This window comes from Schistocerca serialis, chromosome 4 (genome assembly GCF_023864345.2).
Source record: "Schistocerca serialis cubense isolate TAMUIC-IGC-003099 chromosome 4, iqSchSeri2.2, whole genome shotgun sequence".
NCBI lineage: Eukaryota > Metazoa > Arthropoda > Insecta > Orthoptera > Acrididae > Schistocerca > Schistocerca serialis.
Genome location: NC_064641.1, coordinates 300,448,454 through 300,466,630, shown reverse-complemented (window position 1 = coordinate 300,466,630; position 18,177 = coordinate 300,448,454). Strand labels below are relative to the sequence as shown.

Sequence of the window (18,177 nt, the reverse complement as noted above, 5' to 3'; positions counted from 1 at the left end):
CCTTCGATTGGGCCAACTGGCGGTGAATCGAGGAAGTACAGTACATACTGACGAAACTAAAATGAGCTCTAACATGGAAATTAAGCGTTTCCGGACACATGTCCACATAACATCTTTTCTTTATTTGTGTGTGAGGAATGTTTCCTGAAAGATTGGCCGTACCTTTTTATAACACCATTGTTGTTGTTGTTGGGGGTCTTCAGTCCTGAGACTGGTTTGATGCAGCTCTCCATGCTACTCTATCCTGTGCAAGCTTTTTCATCTCCCAGTACCTACTGCAACCTACATCCTTCTGAATCTGCTTAGTGTATTCATCTCTTGGTCTCCCTCTACGATTTTTACCCTCCACGCTGCCCTCCAATACTAAATTGGTGATCCCTTGATGCCTCAGAACATGTCCTACCAACCGATCCCTTCTTCTGGTCAAGTTGTGCCACAAACTTCTCTTCTCCCCAATCCTATTCAATACTTCCTCATTAGTTATGTGATCTACCCATCTAATCTTCAGCATTCTTCTGTAGCACCACATTTCGAAAGCTTCTATTCTCTTCTTGTCCAAACTATTTATCGTCCATGTTTCACTTCCATACATGGCTACACTCCATACAAATACTTTCAGAAATGACTTCCTGACACTTAAATCAATACTGGATGTTAACAAATTTCTCTTCTTCAGAAACGCTTTCCTTGCCATTGCCAGCCTACATTTTATATCCTCTCTACTTCGACCATCATCAGTTATTTTGCTCCCCAAATAGCAAAACTCCTTTACTACTTTAAGTGCCTCATTTCCTAATCTAATTCCCTCAGCATCACCCGACTTAATTAGACTACATTCCATTATCCTTGTTTTGCTTTTGTTGATGTTCATCTTATAGCCTCCTTTCAAGACACTGTCCATTCCATTCAACTGCTCTTCCAAGTCCTTTGCTGTCTCTGACAGAATTACAATGTCATCGGCGAACCTCAAAGTTTTTATTTCTTCTCCATGAATTTTAATACCTACTCCGAATTTTTCTTTTGTTTCCTTTACTGCTTGCTCAATATACAGATTGAACAACATCGGGGAGAGGCTACAACCCTGTCTTACTCCCTTCCCAACCACTGCTTCCCTTTCATGTCCCTCAACTCTTATAACTGCCATCTGGTTTCTGTACAAATTGTAAATAGCCTTTCGCTCCCTGTATTTTACCCCTGCCACCTTCAGAATTTGAAAGAGAGTATTCCAGTTAACATTGTCAAAAGCTTTCTCTAAGTCTACAAATGCTAGAAACGTAGGTTTGCCTTTTCTTAATCTTTCTTCTAAGATAAGTCGTAAGGTCAGTATTGCCTCACGTGTTCCAGTGTTTCTACGGAATCCAAACTGATCTTCCCCGAGGTTGGCTTCTACTAGTTTTTCCATTCGTCTGTAAAGAATTCGCGTTAGTATTTTGCAGCTGTGACTTATTAAGCTGATAGTTCGGTAATTTTCACATCTGTCAACACCTGCTTTCTTTGGGATTGGAATTATTATATTCTTCTTGAAGTCTGAGGGTATTTCGCCTGTTTCATACATCTTGCTCACCAGATGGTAGAGTTTTGTCAGGACTGGCTCTCCCACGGCCGTCAGTAGTTCCAATGGAATATTGTCTACTCCGGGGGCCTTGTTTCGACTCAGGTCTTTCAGTGCTCTGTCAAACTCTTCACGCAGTATCATATCTCCCATTTCATCTTCATCTACATCCTCTTCCATTTCCATAATATTGTCCTCAAGTACATCGCCCTTGTATAGACCCTCTATATACTCCTTCCACCTTTCTGCTTTCCCTTCTTTGCTTAGAACTGGGTTTCCATCTGAGCTCTTGATATTCATACAAGTCGTTCTCTTATCTCCAAAGGTCTCTTTAATTTTCCTGTAGGCGGTATCTATCTTACTCCTAGTGAGATAGGCCTCTACATCCTTACATTTGTCCTCTAGCCATCCCTGCTTAGCCATTTTGCACTTCCTGTCGATCTCATTTTTGAGACGTTTGTATTCCTTTTTGCCTGTTTCACTTACTGCATTTTTATATTTTCTCCTTTCATCAATTAAATTCAATATTTCTTCTGTTACACAAGGATTTCTACTAGCCCTCGTCTTTTTACCTACTTGATCCTCTGCTGCCTTCACTACTTCATCCCTCAAAGCTACCCATTCCTCTTCTACTGTATTTATTTCCCCCATTCCTGTCAATTGCTCCCTTATGCTCACCCTGAATCTCTGTACAACCTCTGGTTCTTTTAGTTTATCCAGGTCCCATCTCCTTAAATTCCCACCTTTTTGCAGTTTCTTCAGTTTTAATCTACAGGTCATAACCAATAGATTGTGGTCCGAGTCCACATCTGCCCCTGGAAATGTCTTACAATTTAAAACCTGGTTCCTAAATCTCTGTCTTACCATTATATAATCTATCTGATACCTTTTAGTATCTCCAGGGATCTTCCATGTATACAACCTTCTTTCATGATTCTTAAACCAAGTGTTAGCTATGATTATGTTGTGCTCTGTGCAAAATTCTACCAGGCGGCTTCCTCTTTCATTTCTGTCCCCCAATCCATATTCACCTACTATGTTTCCTTCTCTCCCTTTTCCTACACTCGAATTCCAGTCACCCATGACTATTAAATTTTCGTCTCCCTTCACAATCTGAATAATTTCTTTTATTTCATCATACATTTCTTCAATTTCTTCGTCATCTGCAGAGCTAGTTGGCATATAAATTTGTACTACTGTAGTAGGTGTGGGCTTCGTATCTATCTTGGCCACAATAATGCGTTCACTATGCTGTTTGTAGTAGCTTACCCGCATTCCTATTTTCCTATTCATTATTAAACCTACTCCTGCATTACCCCTATTTGATTTTGTGTTTATAACCCTGTAGTCACCTGACCAGAAGTCTTGTTCCTCCTGCCACCGAACTTCACTAATTCCCACTATATCTAACTTCAACCTATCCATTTCCCTTTTTAAATTTTCTAACCTACCTGCCCGATTAAGGGATCTGACATTCCACGCTCCGATCCGTAGAACGCCAGTTTTCTTTCTGCTGATAACGACATCCTCTTGAGTAGTCCCCGCCCGGAGATCCGAATGGGGGACTATTTTACCTCCGGAATATTTTACCCAAGAGGACGCCATCATCATGTAATCATACAGTAAAGCTGCATGCCCTCGGGAAAAATTACGGCTGTAGTTTCCCCTTGCTTTCAGCCGTTCGCAGTACCAGTACAGCAAGGCCGTTTTGGTTATTGTTACAAGGCCAGATCAGTCAATCATCCAGACTGTTGCCCTTGCAACTACTGAAAAGGCTGCTGCCCCTCTTCAGGAACCACACGTTTGTCTGGCCTCTCAACAGATACCCCTCCGTTGTGGTTGCACCTACGGTACGGCTATCTGTATTGCTGAGGCACGCAAGCCTCCCCACCAACGGCAAGGTCCATGGTTCATGGGGGGGAGGTATAACACCATATATATATATATATATATATATATATATATATATATATATATATATATATATACTTTCATAATTGTGTCAAATATAGCTGCAGTAAAAAGAAAGTGATCTGTTTTATGGGACATACAGAAGAATGTATTAGTTACCAAAAACGAATGAGCATCAAACATAATTTAAATGTTGTTGGGATATTAAATTTCATCCCTTAGCATTTACTTTTCCTGAGTGATGAATTACTTATTCGAAGTGAGGTGATATCTGTCACTTTTCTCAGGACTGGTATTGGTGCTTCTGAGCTACTGACAATTGTCTGTGTGTTACGCAAGGCTATTGGGATTTGTGGAAGTAATCGGCATTCTGTGTGGTGTATAAGTCATATCCATAGATCTTTTCCTTTTCATGTGGCATATTTGATGGATTGTTCCAAAAAGGTCACTTAGTGTTCTCAAATACACTAAATTTGACAATCATTTCGTTTTAATATATCTTGCGTAATTGTGCAAACTTGTAACAGACTATTCTTGTAGAAGGTCTTGCTTTAAAATAGTTTTAGCTTAATATGTGATCTGTTGTTTTAATATTCACTTCTTGTTTTGTCTGAAGGTATGACTTCGGGTTGTCGAATGAGCCTTTTGCCGATTTTGAAATGGCTAATTTAATTTTTTCCGAAAGTTTGAAATCCTATACCGTCCACGGATAGAGATACACTGGAAAACACCTGTTAGGCATTTGTCAAGCACTTTGGCGTCCCTGCGCTGTGTTTGTCCGTGTCTATTATATCTCTGATCCATGCTTTCTACTGTGTGTTTCTGTGGCACAAGTGAGGGTGCAAGCGGTTTAAAGAAACATTGGAAATATAATTAGTGATTGAAGTTTAGATTTATTATCTTTGTCTTCATATTTACCCCAATGGGAAAAGTGAAACAAAACAAACGTAAACGGAAGAATAAGAACCCTACAGGTCTGCCAAGCGTGAAAGACATACAAAATGAAGAAGCCGAACTCAGTGCTAAGAGCTTGGCTAATGTATACAGAGGAAAAAATGCTATTAAAGCCGTTATTGAACAGGTATGTGTTTCTAGGTTATCATTGTCATATGTATCCGACATATTTTTAAAATTAATTTTTAGGTGGGGAATCTGATGCAACTGACATTGCCAGGTGGATGGCTGTTCAACGACTGCACCGAAGGAAGGAGGCGACTGTTTTGTTTTGCGTAATGCCGTCTTTCTTACCGTCGATTTCTTTCTTCAAGGACCGAATTTTTTCCGTTTTAAGTTTCAGAGCGAAATATATTCCTAAATTTCTGCATCGTGGCCCAATTTTTTTTATGTTCACGATAAACCTCGAACTTGGGGAAAAAATTAACGTCGACCTATTACTAAAGCATGTAGTACAGATATATTTGAAATTGTATTTTATACATTGTTACAAGTTCTTCATAAATTTGCATATGACTGCTACAATTTTTTCATTTAACATTTTTCTGTGTGACAATATAAAATTCATGGCACACAAAGCCAGTAACGGCACCCTTTTGAAAAAAAATTTACAGTGGCTTCAGTATTATCCTGCAGATAGGTGCACTGACTCTTAAAAATAGAAACGGACTAATTTTCGAAATCAAAAACTGGAGATATTGATAGCATATTTTCATTTAATGTACATTGTTAAGTGGAGGTACAGTAAATCCGTAAATAAATATTTAGATCCATTCTGCATTTATATGTGTAACAACTTCAGTTGTAGAAGGGGTATATGGCAAGAAATTCTCTTATATTGAAGTACTAACCTTTCTGCATGTGAAGTGTGATATTTATTTGCAACCATGTTCAGACATAAATGCCCTGAAATAATTGCGGGAGTGATATGACATTAAAATTAATGCTAACCTCCAGCTCGTATCATAGATGTGAAGCAGATTACAGTGTTATCTTTGTGTTAAGTCTTATCACGCAGAGCTCACATTAGACTTCTCACTGCTTTCAGACCTATATTTGCTAACATAAATATGCACGTTTCAACTGTCACCTCTTTGCACTTGCTGTCTGTCATCATATTGCAGTGTAAACACTAGCAAAAATTTGCTTACTTTTGACTCCTCTGAAAGTTAACCATTTTCAGCAAATCCTGTAAAGTTCAGTTTCAGAGTTTTATCATCATTCACATAGTAAAAATTTAGAATCTATATTGCAAAACAGAGGCACCAAGCACTATAAAACAAATTGTATCTTATTTGGTTGTAGTTTACTCAAAATGATGAATTTCAGATTTTTTAAGAGACTCGCTTGGGAACATACCCAAATTGTTCTAAGGGGGGGGGGGGGAGAACACTGGGGAAAGAATCACTTTTCAGAATTCCAGAATGTGGAAAAAATTAGCAACTGGTTTATGACAATAACAATCCCTTATAGATTGTTTAAGATTATAGTACTCATATACTAGTAAATGGGATTGTAGTGCCTGGGTTGAATCTGTTAAAAGGGACAGGCTACTTAATAAGTTTTTAGAATATAAGTTATTAACATTATAAAGACATATTTGTGTAAAACAGTAATCAGAAAGTTTCTTGATTCATTATAAATTTAGAGATTAATTGGGACAACTCATATGCCTGTTATGTCATCAAGGGTGGCACAAGCATTACATAAACAGAGATTTCTATTCAGAATGAGTGTCACAGCTAGAAGTCATATTGTGATTAAGAAATTGCAATGAATGGCTTGTCTGTTTCTATTATATTACTTGTTGTAATTATTAAACAAGGATACACTACATTTGTGTTGAATTACAATTCTGATGATTTTAAATCTATTACAACCACTAAAATGAAGTAACTGACTTTTCAGAGAAATTTTAACTTAAAACTGTTGACAAACAACATGGAGTGATTACGGTAGCAATCGTTTCCTCTGTGACCATTATGATTATTTGGGTGTGGTATATTACAATACTGTAACAGTCACGAATACAACTGTCCACACAATACGTGCCATGCCTAAACAAAGGCTTCCAAGGACTTGTTGATTAGTTGACATGTTGCCAGCCATCCAAAGTGCACCCTCCAAGAGCCATTCACCAATAGTCTTTTCCTCACTGCATTCCACAAGGTTCAGCTATATCTTGAAGAACCTTTCTTTGTGTCTGTAGATTCCATCTTCCACATCTGGTTGACCAGTACATTCCACATTTCATTTCGAGGAGCTATAATCAATACTCGATAATAAATTTATCCTGTTCTAACTGCAGTGAAAAGGCATAACTTTTAGAAAGTAGTGATGTGAACTGTATATGGAAATGCTGTTAGCTTTCTGATCTTACTAAAAAGATTATTTTTATTCATTGACTGGGAAGTAATCATTTTTTATTTTACAGCTACAGGGAAGCACAGAAGATAAAATATTTGGCCTGAGCTCTATTGCATCCGTATTTGATAAACATCCAGAAATGGTTGTTCAAAATCGAATAATAAGGATAGCAGCTCCATTGCTGCTTGACAATGATCCAGTTGTAAGACATGCTGCAGCAGGTGCATTAAGGTAATTAAATTTAATAAATGTACATTGGATCGGAAATTGTTTTTAGTATTTGTGTCATTTATCAAATTCAATCACAGAAAAAAATGCCTCCTTAGAAGAGCTGAGACTACATAATTGTCAAGTGAATGAAGTCAGGTGATAATTGGTGGGATGCTACTTATAGACATTTCAAGTACAATCCAGCACTTGAACATCACGAAGAAATAAATAAAACAAAATAAAGTAAGAAATGTGCAAAGCAAAGGTGAAACTGTACAGGGAGGTTTTGGAGATTGTTCAGAGATATTTTTAGTATTGAGCTATACAGAACCTGTGGTCCTTAGTGGCTTGTTCCATCATAATAATGTAATAGCTTTATTTGGTTTGTTATCTCAATTATCTTCGTAGCTGAGAAATAACTTGACAGCTATGAAAAATCCTGTAACATAAATCTACCTAAATATAAAACGCAAAACACAGGGAAATGCAACAACTTCATGCAATGTAGTTGTAATTGCTGCAGGAACGGCTTAACTTTTCTTCATTGTGCAGCTCTTTATTGCATCCAGTCAACCCATATGCAAGGTGAAACTTGAGTTTCTTATGGTATATAAAATGATTGAACCACTTACAAGAATGCAACCAGGTGACATCGTCAATAGCTTCCTTTAACTAAGAGGAACCTCTTCCTTGTATATATTTGGAAGGCCATATAATGTTGGACACACAATAAGAGCTAAGATTCTTGTGCCAAGAGACTGTTCTTCAGATGTTTGTTAGTCTTCTGTCGAACATATTTGTCAGGTCAGCACTTAGTCTGCAATATGCTGAATCCGACAGTAAACACTGCTTCTTCTGAACAACATCCTGCATCATGTCCAACACAACCATAGCATTTCCGTTGTCCAGTGGTAAAGTAACAATATCAGGATCCACTGTGAGTGAACACAAAGCAGCCCTCTCAGCTGTTGTATGAGGGCATGCTGAAAATTAATGCCTTGGAACTTTTTTTATGAAAACTCTTAAAGCATTTTAATTAAGTTCTACATCTTTAGTCTTCATGTCTACATATTTGCAGCCCTCTGACACTAGTGCTTTGAATAGTAGTGTACATTTTGACTGGGCACTGATGCTCACTTTCCAAACAGAATTATTGCTTCTCACATGGGAGCCACTCTCTGTCACTAGCAGTGAAGGTATCCTCCATGCACCAGTTCACTACCTCCCAATAATTCAGCTTGCAAATTCCATAAAGAAGTAATTCAGTTGCAACTTCATAACCATTAGATCAATGAACTCTAGAATAAATGAAATAGAAATTGAATTTTTTTTTTTACAAAAACATGGTGTTGGCTCTTGGTGATGGATGTTTGGTACTATATATCGCACTGTCTACTTACGAAGACATCTGGTGATACATAGCAAATGTTTTTTTGACTACTGCTCTGTGTAAGTTACTAAAGGATAGTTACCTGTGTCTTGAAGCAAATAAAAAATGAGTTGAGTAAATAATCTGTAAAACTGGCATTCAAGCCACCAAAATGTTCTGAAATTGAAATGCTTTAACTAATTGTGAGCAGTACAGCATTTATTTGTTTAACACGCATAATTCATGTGTTGCATCAAGGCGGCATGAGAACATAAGATACAGCTCATTGCTAATAGTCTAGTCAGTGGTGCAACATTGAGATCAAGTGATCACATTCTCAGGAACCAAACCCTTCGTTTTGTAACCTAACTATAGCCTATCAATAAGGCTGGCCTTAATCATACCAATGCATATTTTGAGCTTATTCTCACTGCTCACGGTGGCTGAGCCAAGTGAAAGTCACCTTCCAATCTTATCACATTCTGCAAATAAGGCCACCCTATAGCAGTTTGTGTTTTCAGCAAATTTGCATCTATCATGATACTAGAAATAAAGGTTAATAGGCCACCATTATTGGTTAGGTACTGCTAACAAATAGTAGAAGTAGTGGAATGTTTGCAAAAAATGCCAGAGAAGAAGAAACAGATGATGTGATGCTGAGTAGACTTCTTGAGTTATTTGTATTATCTGTGTACACCTGGCGTGCTAAAAACTTATTATAAGCTGGAAGTCAAGAAACCGGAAGCCTATAGCTGCCCCCTCTGATAAAACTTTACTCATTCATGGAGATCTTTATAGCTTTCTAGACCTTGTGTATCTTAATGTCTCTGATTAGCAGCTTTGGGAAATATGGAAGCGTCTGATCCGGCCTGTCTGCTGCTTTGACCCATGACGTCACAAATATGGCGGAAACGACCATAAACCACGATTCCAATATGGCGCATATAAAGTCGGTACATACACATTATGAGGATGAAAAGACATTGAAAAACAAACACACACACTTTCCACAAAAAGCCTAATGACACTAACGGGACAAGCGGGGGAAATGGGGTGTTTTCAGGTGGGGGCAAACTAAATATAAACAAATTTAGACACTCACCCCCATACAAAACCACACAAAATGACGAAAAAAACCGACATCACAAAACTCCCCAAATACCGCTAAATACTGTATCATCTGGAATCGGACACTTGCCTTGGCCTATATAGCTCAACAGCAGCTCCCGATCCCATAAATTAGGGCCAAACACTTCCCTTGGCCTATATAGCTAAAAAACATCTCTTGATACCAATATCAACATACACAGCCACACATTGGGATCGAACACTTCCCTTGACCTGCGCACTGTTAATTTTATCCGTCATATCCATTCCTGAACAAAAACAACAACTGATTAATTTTACTAAAATTACCACACGATGTACAGCAAACAACACTAAATTAACCTTCACACAAAATCATTAACTCACTGAAAGGAATTCCACTACAAACACAGCCAACACTCGAACAATTCTGGATAATGAGCAAAAGCAAACTGAACCCATTACACCACACAAACGAAAACCCTGAACATACCACCAGAGAGCACAACAAACCACAACACGACGATGTCTACAAACACGCCACATTCACAAACCAAACTCCGCACCATCATGACGTCACACATGACAACACCCTTACGTCACGGGTCAAAGCCAACGTGTGGGATCGGACGCTTCTGTCAACCCCAGCTTTGTTGTTTTATATCCTGACTACTGTTTCCTTTTAGTTTGCTACTGAAAACTTCATACTATGTTTCAAAGCTGTGAGAAACACTTGCTCTTTCATAAATTCTTCTATTGGCTTCCCAATTTCACCTTGCTGCAATCATGTATTACTTTAAAGACTTGCAAGGTGTGGAGACAAGTTAAGAGGGGTCTATGGTAGATTAGAAAATATCTTCTTTATACATACTGAAAAATCTCACGGGCTAAGCCATGTCACCCTTGCATTGGCTAGCTCTAACTTAACGTGATGACAAATGCCAACTTCTAGTCTATGCTACTCACAAGTGTATCACGTGAATGACTCTTAGGAGAGTGTAACCAAAATATCGGGCTTGTAAATGCCATATGTCCTTCAGCTGCAAAGAATGCAAAATCTCCCAAAAATGGTAATTCAGAAGCAACTTATACTTAAAAGATATATGCCATACCAGTACTCAAACACAGAACCTTACCCCTCTGGGGTAAAACAGCGCACACTCCACTGAAGTGAAGTGACCAGATAGGAAGCATAATTATTGCACACTTTCTTCTTCCTGTCATTCCTCCAGTACTTTGCTTCACACTTTAGGTATGTATCATATCACCAGAACTACAATATCAAATACTTTGGATATACTGACTGTAATCATCCATGCAACAAAATGTTATAGAATTCTCTCCATTACTGCTATTTGCTATTGGAACCAAATTCTCCACAGTTCTTATATTAACCTGTTCATGCTGAAATTAATAAAAAGCTGAATCAGTTCCTGTTATACCTGTGTGGCTTCATTGATCCACCAGAGCTAGCAACATTACTTTAGAAATTAACTGGCAGAACTTGTGACAGGTCATCTGTGGAGTATTACCAACACTATGAACAACTTTGACCCAGCTAGATGGTAGTATAGGTGCATATGAACATTAGCTGCCGTGTATGTAGTTCCATAAATAAATTGGTGTGTCTATCATAACTATCATAGTCGCATCAATTTTTATGTTTGGAACTTCTTGCTACAGTATTTTGGCATAGGTTAGTACTGATAAATATGCACTTGGACCCATTATTTTAAGACCTCACTGGCACATGTGCAGTGTGCACAGTTGATGTTGCACAAGTGCTGCTTTGGCGCATGCACTTCTGTGCAAGTGTGTGTGATACACTGTGTGCCCTCCATGGTGAAAGCTTGCCAGATTGATATGAAATCGATAGTCTCTGCACAGTAAAATCATAGAATTACACTGGCTATATAGACCAACTATAAATTATCTTTCACAGATCTCAAAAGTGCCGAGATTTTGCTTAATGTTCTGTCTGGTGTGGCTGAAATATTTCCCACTGTCATTTTGAAGGTCTCGTCCTCTTCTTTTTCAGTCTTTCGTATGTCTGAGGTGTATGAGCCCCCCTACAACCAAAGATTGTATTTCATCAAATTCTCCATAGAAACACAATCAAACAAAAACTGTAGCTCTCACACCAGACTTTTGGAGCAACATCATTATGAGTCACTGGGAATATGATTGTCCAAGTCCCTTGCCAATTGAGATGGCATCTTCTGCCAAATTCTGCATGAATTTGTGTTATAGGTAACCTTAGTGCTCTGCATAGCTGGCATCCTTCTAAAATTTTACTATGCAAAGACAAACAGTTTGATTTTTTAAAAGATTTGATATTGGGATTGCAATTTTGACAGTAAGCCATTTTCAAGCACAATATTCTGACAGAGACTGACAGAAAAAATGAAATCTCGGGAATACATTATTCTGGGTAACATATTTAAATGAGTAACCTTGCAATATCATACGGTAATGTAAGTGCGAGATAAGCCATTGCAAATTTAATTACATTAATAACTGGTGTAACTGCCAGAATGTTGAATGCAAGCATGCAAACATGTATGCATTGCGTCGTACAGGTGCCAGATACCAGTTTGTGCAATGGATTTCCGTGCCTGTTGTACTTTGGTCAGTCAGTACCAGGACTGTTAATGCTGTTTGTGGTTGATGCTGGAGTTGTCATCCAATGTTGTCTCATAGGTGCTCAATTGGAGACAGATTTGACAATCAAACAGCCCAAAGCAGTGTGTCAATACCCTGTACAGCATGTTCGGTTACAACAGCCATATGTGGTTGAATGTTATCCTGTTGGAAAACACCCCCTGGAATGCTGTTTATGAAAGGCAGCACAACAGGTGAACCACCAGATTGACGTGTGAGTTTGCAGTTATGGTGCGTGGGATAACCACGATAGTGCTCCTACTGTCATACGAAATCACACCCTTTACCATAAGTGCAGGTGTATGTCCATTGTGTTTCCAGTTATAGGTCCATTGTGTCTAGCATGCAATCAAGCTGGTTGCAGACTCTCAGCTGGACTCCTAACAAATACACAGCCATCACTGGCACTGAGGCAGAACCAGCTTTCATCAGAAAATACATCAGACCTCCTTCAACATGCCTTCCAGTGAACTGTCAATTGACACCACTGAAGTCACAAATCTTTATGTTTGGGGTCAGTGGCATGTATGCTACAAGGTGTCTTGCTTGGAGATGTCGTGTTACCAATTTGTAACAGTTTGTTGTCACTGTGGTGCCAACTGCTGCTCAGATTGATGCTGTATAATGTGACAGAGCCATATGCCAAACACAATAGTCTTCCCTCTCGGTAGTGATACATGGTCATCTGGAGTCCTATCTTCTTGCGACTTTTCGTTCTTGTGACCACTGCTGCCAGGAGTCGTGTACTTTGGCTACAATCCTGTCAACTCTTTCTGCAATATCACAGAAGGAACATCAACTTCTTGTAGCCCTATTAAACATCATCATTCAAATTCAGTGATAATTTAGTTTTTAACACCTTATAGACATTTTTGATTAAAATCAACTCACCACATCCAATCCAGAGTGAAATATCTAGTGATGGAAGAATAACCAACGAAATTAATAGTTGGTTACAGAAGGGAGGCAATTTCTACCAAACAATAAAACACCTAATTTGGAGGAAGGAAGTTCCAGAAAAAGCAAAACTCCTTATGTTTAAGAGTTATTACTTCCCTATTGTCACCTATGGAGGAGAAACATGGACAATGACAGAAAGGGACTGGAGCAGACTGCAAGCAGAGGAAATGAAATTTCGCAGAGCAGTTAAGGGAAAAACAAGAATGGACGGAGTAAGGAATGTAGATATTAGAAAGGACCTTAAACAAGAAAGCATGAGAGAAGAAATCGAAAAAAAGAGATTAAGATGGTACGTGCATGTTAAAAGGACGCATGGGCGCACACACCCCAAAATTATGGAAGAACTAAGGATGGATGGAAAAAGACCTAGAGGGCGCCCAAGAACATGGTGGAAAACGGGAGTGAGAATATCTGTGGAAAGGAGAGGTGTGACATGGCAGCAAGTGGAGGAAGAAAAGTGGTAAGAGGACAAGCCAAATGGAGAGGACTTGTCAGCACCCAGACCCGACAGTAGCTGGAGTGGGATCCGTATGTAGATAGATAGACATCCAGTCTCAAAAGTAACTAACACTCATGGCCGTTATGTATTTAAAGCAAACATGATTTGCATGTTCCTAGTAGTGCTACTGTCGCCACTCTTATGCAAAACTTTTAAAAAATTTATAGAAGGTGTGCACCCATACTACAAAAAAATAATCAGTTTGATGTTAATGAGACAACCTGTCACCACCTAGGGTGCACGGCACAGTGTATAGACTTGCAGCAGAAGCGCACTTAAGCGGCTCGTGTGCAATGTTAACTGTGTACACTGTGCATATACCGGTAGGCCCTTAAATAAGGGAGTCCAGTGCATTATCATCACTATTCACCTGAACATTACCAGAAGAGTCTGTGCCAAAATATTGTGGCAATAAGTTGCAAACATGTAGCAGTTCATCCAAAATAGTATAAAAGTCACATTTGTTCTCTGCATACATTGACTGCATTACAATGTCAGAAATTTCTTTCTGAGAGTCAAATGATGATATTTGGTTAAATTGACTTTACTTTGTAATAACAAAATACATTACGAAAACTTCCATTTCATGCTCATTAACATCAATCATCTCCTTTGACTTGCAATTCGAATTTTTGGACAAGTTGGAGTTTTGCTGGTGTCCATGAATACTTGTTTCAGTTACAAGAATACAAATGAACACATTGAAAAAAAATATTTCAATATATTAAAGTGGGGCAGTATTTGTATCTAAATTAATTTTTACCTCTGAGGTTGAAATAAAAAGGAAAATTATATCGATTTCATTGTGTATGCAGCTACTTGGATATCCATCATCTTCTGATTCTTCAAACAATGGAAACTCCAGGATGGATTTTAACAGTATTATGAAAAGGATAGTTGCTAGTCACTATATTATAGTGGAGATGACTCAGTCGCAGACAGACATAATAGAAAGACTCTCAGGCTTTCGGCAAATGATGCCTCCTTATAACACACAACCGCGCGCGCGTGCGCGCCCACACACACACACACACACACACACACACACACACACACACACACACACACACACACACACACACAGAGACATATGTGACCACAGTCTCTGGCTGCTGAAGTCGGCTTCAGTGGCCAGAGACTGTGGTCATGGCTGTGGAGGTGTCTTGTCTACTCTTGAAGAAGGCCTTGTTGGCCGAAAGCTCTCTTTCTAACAGTGTTTTTTGTTGTGCGACTCAACATCTCTGCTATATGGTGATCAGCAACTATCCTTTTCATATCTTCTGGTAAACCTTCCGGGATGTAAGGTCGTGGTCCATGAAACTCGTCAGCTCCTAACGTTTCGTCCAAAGCTGCGCTGGACATCTTCAGAGGGGTGTTTCTCCTCCGGTGAGTCTTGCCAACATATATATCATAGAAAGAGGGTGTGACCAGAGTTACACATGATACGCAGTCAGCAAGACTCACCGGAGGAGAAACACCCCTCTGAAGATGTCCATCGCAGCTCTGAACGAAACGTTACGAGCTGAAGAGTTTCATGGACCACGACCTTACATCCCAGAAGGTTTACCAGAAGATATGTCATCTGGTCGTGAAAGCCTTCATACTATATCCTTTTCATAATACTGTCTTCATCCGATTCTTCATTTCTGTCACTGAAACTTTTCTCAGAACTGCTGTTGACACTTCCCACATTTTTGGAGACTTCAGCACATTCACTGTATCACTATCATGAGTCTTGTCACTATAATATATTGCACATTCTGACATATTGAGGATATAGGCTCACTGTCCACATACTGGTGCACAGCTGAATGTAGATTGTTACTATCTTTTCAGTTGTTGAGATTCTGCAGTTATTGAGTGATAATAGAAGAGAGAATTTCTATCCAATTGTGTTATTTTATTGTCATCAGCAGTTCAGGCAATCATATCCATTTTCAAGCAACATTTAGTAGTTCAAAATAACAATAGTTACACAGAGTGAAGTACAGAAAGTGAGGTAGTATAATACATTTAATACCATGTGTGTTGTTAATGTGATTTTCTCCAATGAGATAACAGATCATAATTTAGTGTAAAAACACATTTACACAGTTTCTTGCCACTTAAATGTAAATTTCATAATATTGCTATAAATTGTTAGCAACAGTTTGTTGCATACAACTGTGTGATGCCTAGTATATATTCTGCGATGTGATCAAACATGTCATAACTAATCCATATCCAATGGCCATGAGACTTGAGAACATGTAAAATGTGAATATTAATCCAGAGGAAAAGATTTAACAGGAAAATAGCAACTTCCACAGTACAAATAACCTAGAAATTTATCAAAGGCAGTAACAGCATGCCCCCACAGAATCATATGGAAAAAGCTGAACATGCATGTGCATTTCTTCTGCAGCTGGATAATTACAGACTACAGTCATAGTTCAGTTGAACAAGTATAAGACAGACAGACAGACAGCTCTGTAGCCTTATAGCTGTGGAACCATTCCCCCATTGCCTGAAGTAATTTGGGATCACAAAGGAAAACACACATCAGTTTTAACATAGTAATCAAATCCTCCAAATACAAATTTTGATGTGAAAACCTAAGGAAACACAGTTGAAATTTATTGGTATTAATTTTAAGAGCTTCTTTTAAGCTTTATAAGTCCGAAGTCCCTCCCTCCCTTGTCCCCAAAAACAGTGGTTCTCAAACTGTGTGATGGGGGCGACACAAAAGTATTCGATATGGACACCTGCAACAGTAATGGCTGCATAGAGGATAGATAAAAATCAGTTGAATATTTTCGTGATCCGTTGTAAGATACATGCAGTGTCGTTCTCCTCTACGTAATACCTACAAGTCTTTGTGTAATGAAAACACCGGCTGTATTCCCACATTTTCCTTCACCTACACTTTTCTTATCTGCTTTAGGATGTAATGTGTGAAGTGTTAGGGCCTGGTATCATTGTTAATGGATACCATGCTCTATCTGTGCTATAAAAAGCCCTTTAGCATTACAGGACAATTAACTCTACCAGATACTCTAGATTTGCTGAGAATTAAGATTAATGAGTTGGTGGAGAAACTGCTTTCTTCAGTTTGATACATTATTTGATATGTTAAGGGATCCCGACAATACAACAATCCTTTTGTGCCCTTTCACGTAGAGTGTAGGGGCTGTAACTACCTATGATTAAAGTTTCCTGTGTTTGTTTGCACCCTGTATCAACATTTTAATTACAATAAGTTTAGTATGTTCAAAGTACTGCCAAGATTTTACACTGCTTGAACCACCATCTACACCTACATCTATATTCTGCAAACCACTGTGAGGTGCATGGCAGTGGCTATGCCCCATTGTACCAAGTATTAGGATTTCTTCCTGTTCCACTCACGTATGGAGTGTGGGAAGAATGATAGTTTTAATGCCTCTGTGCATGCAGTAATTATTCTAACCTTATCCTCCCAATCCCTGTGTGAGCAGTATGGGGGGGGGGAGGGGGGGGGGGCCTAGAATAATCATTTAAAGCTGGTTCTTGAAATATTATTAGACTTTCTCAGGATAGTTTGTCTGTCTTCCAAAGTCTGCCAGTTCAGCTCCATCAATATCTCTGTGACACTGTCCAATGGATTAAACAAGCCTGTGACCATTCATGCTGCCTTTCTTTGTATATGTTCAACATCCCCTGTTAGTCCTGTCTGGTACGGGTCTCACACACTTCAGAAATATTCCAGGATGGATCACACGAGTGATTTGTATGCAATATCTTTCGTAGACTGCCAATAAACCAAAGTCTACCTTCTGCTGTACCCATGACTGAACCTATGTGATCATTCCATTTCATATCCCTACAAAGTGTTACATCCATGTATTTTTATGGGTTGGCCAGTTCCAACAGTGACTTATTGTTATTGATATCTGCATTATCTCCAAAAAGCCTATAAGTGAAGTCATTTATGTACAACATGAACAGCAAGGGTCTCAACATACTTAGCTGTGGCCCACCCAAAGTTACTCCAAGATCTGATGATGACTCTCCATCCAATATAACATGCTGTGTCCTGAATTCAGTCATAAATTTCAGCTGATAGCCCATATGATAATACTTTTGACAATAAGCATAGGTGCGGTATTAAGTCAAATGTTTTTCAGAAATCGAGAAACACTGCATCTGCCTTCAACAAAAACTTTCAGTATGTCATGTGAGAAAAGTGCAAGTTGCATTTCAAATGATTGATGTTTCCAACATCCATGCTGGTTGGCATTGAGGAGGTAATTCTGTTCATGATACCTCATTATGTTTAAGCTCAGAATATGTTCTAATATTCTACAACAAATTGATGTCAAGGATATTGGACAATAGTTTTGAGGATCACTTGTACTACCCTTCTTGTATATGGGTGTGACTTTTGCCTTATTCCAAGTACTGGGCACAGTTTTTTGTTCAAGGGATCTATGATAGATTGTAGTTAGTGGATGGGCTAACTCAGCTGCAAATTCAGTATTGAAACTGATACATCCCATCAGGCACTGGAGCTTTGTTCACTTTTAACAATTTCAGCTGCTTCTCAACACCATTGACAATGATACTTATTTCATTCATCTTTTCAGTGCT

General features: G+C 38.7%; 1 protein-coding gene across 1 annotated transcript in view; it reads left to right on the top strand.

The window, feature by feature from the left end:
• Positions 1 to 4,253: 4,253 nt before the first annotated feature.
• Positions 4,254 to 18,177, top strand: part of LOC126473945 (HEAT repeat-containing protein 3) — a 289,729-nt gene continuing 275,805 nt past the window's right edge. Inside the window, exons 1-2 of the mRNA XM_050101306.1 lie at positions 4,254 to 4,544; positions 6,852 to 7,015. Of these exons, the coding sequence (XP_049957263.1) occupies positions 4,386 to 4,544; positions 6,852 to 7,015 (323 nt within the window). The 5' untranslated portion in view covers positions 4,254 to 4,385. The remainder of the gene's footprint in view (positions 4,545 to 6,851; positions 7,016 to 18,177) is intronic.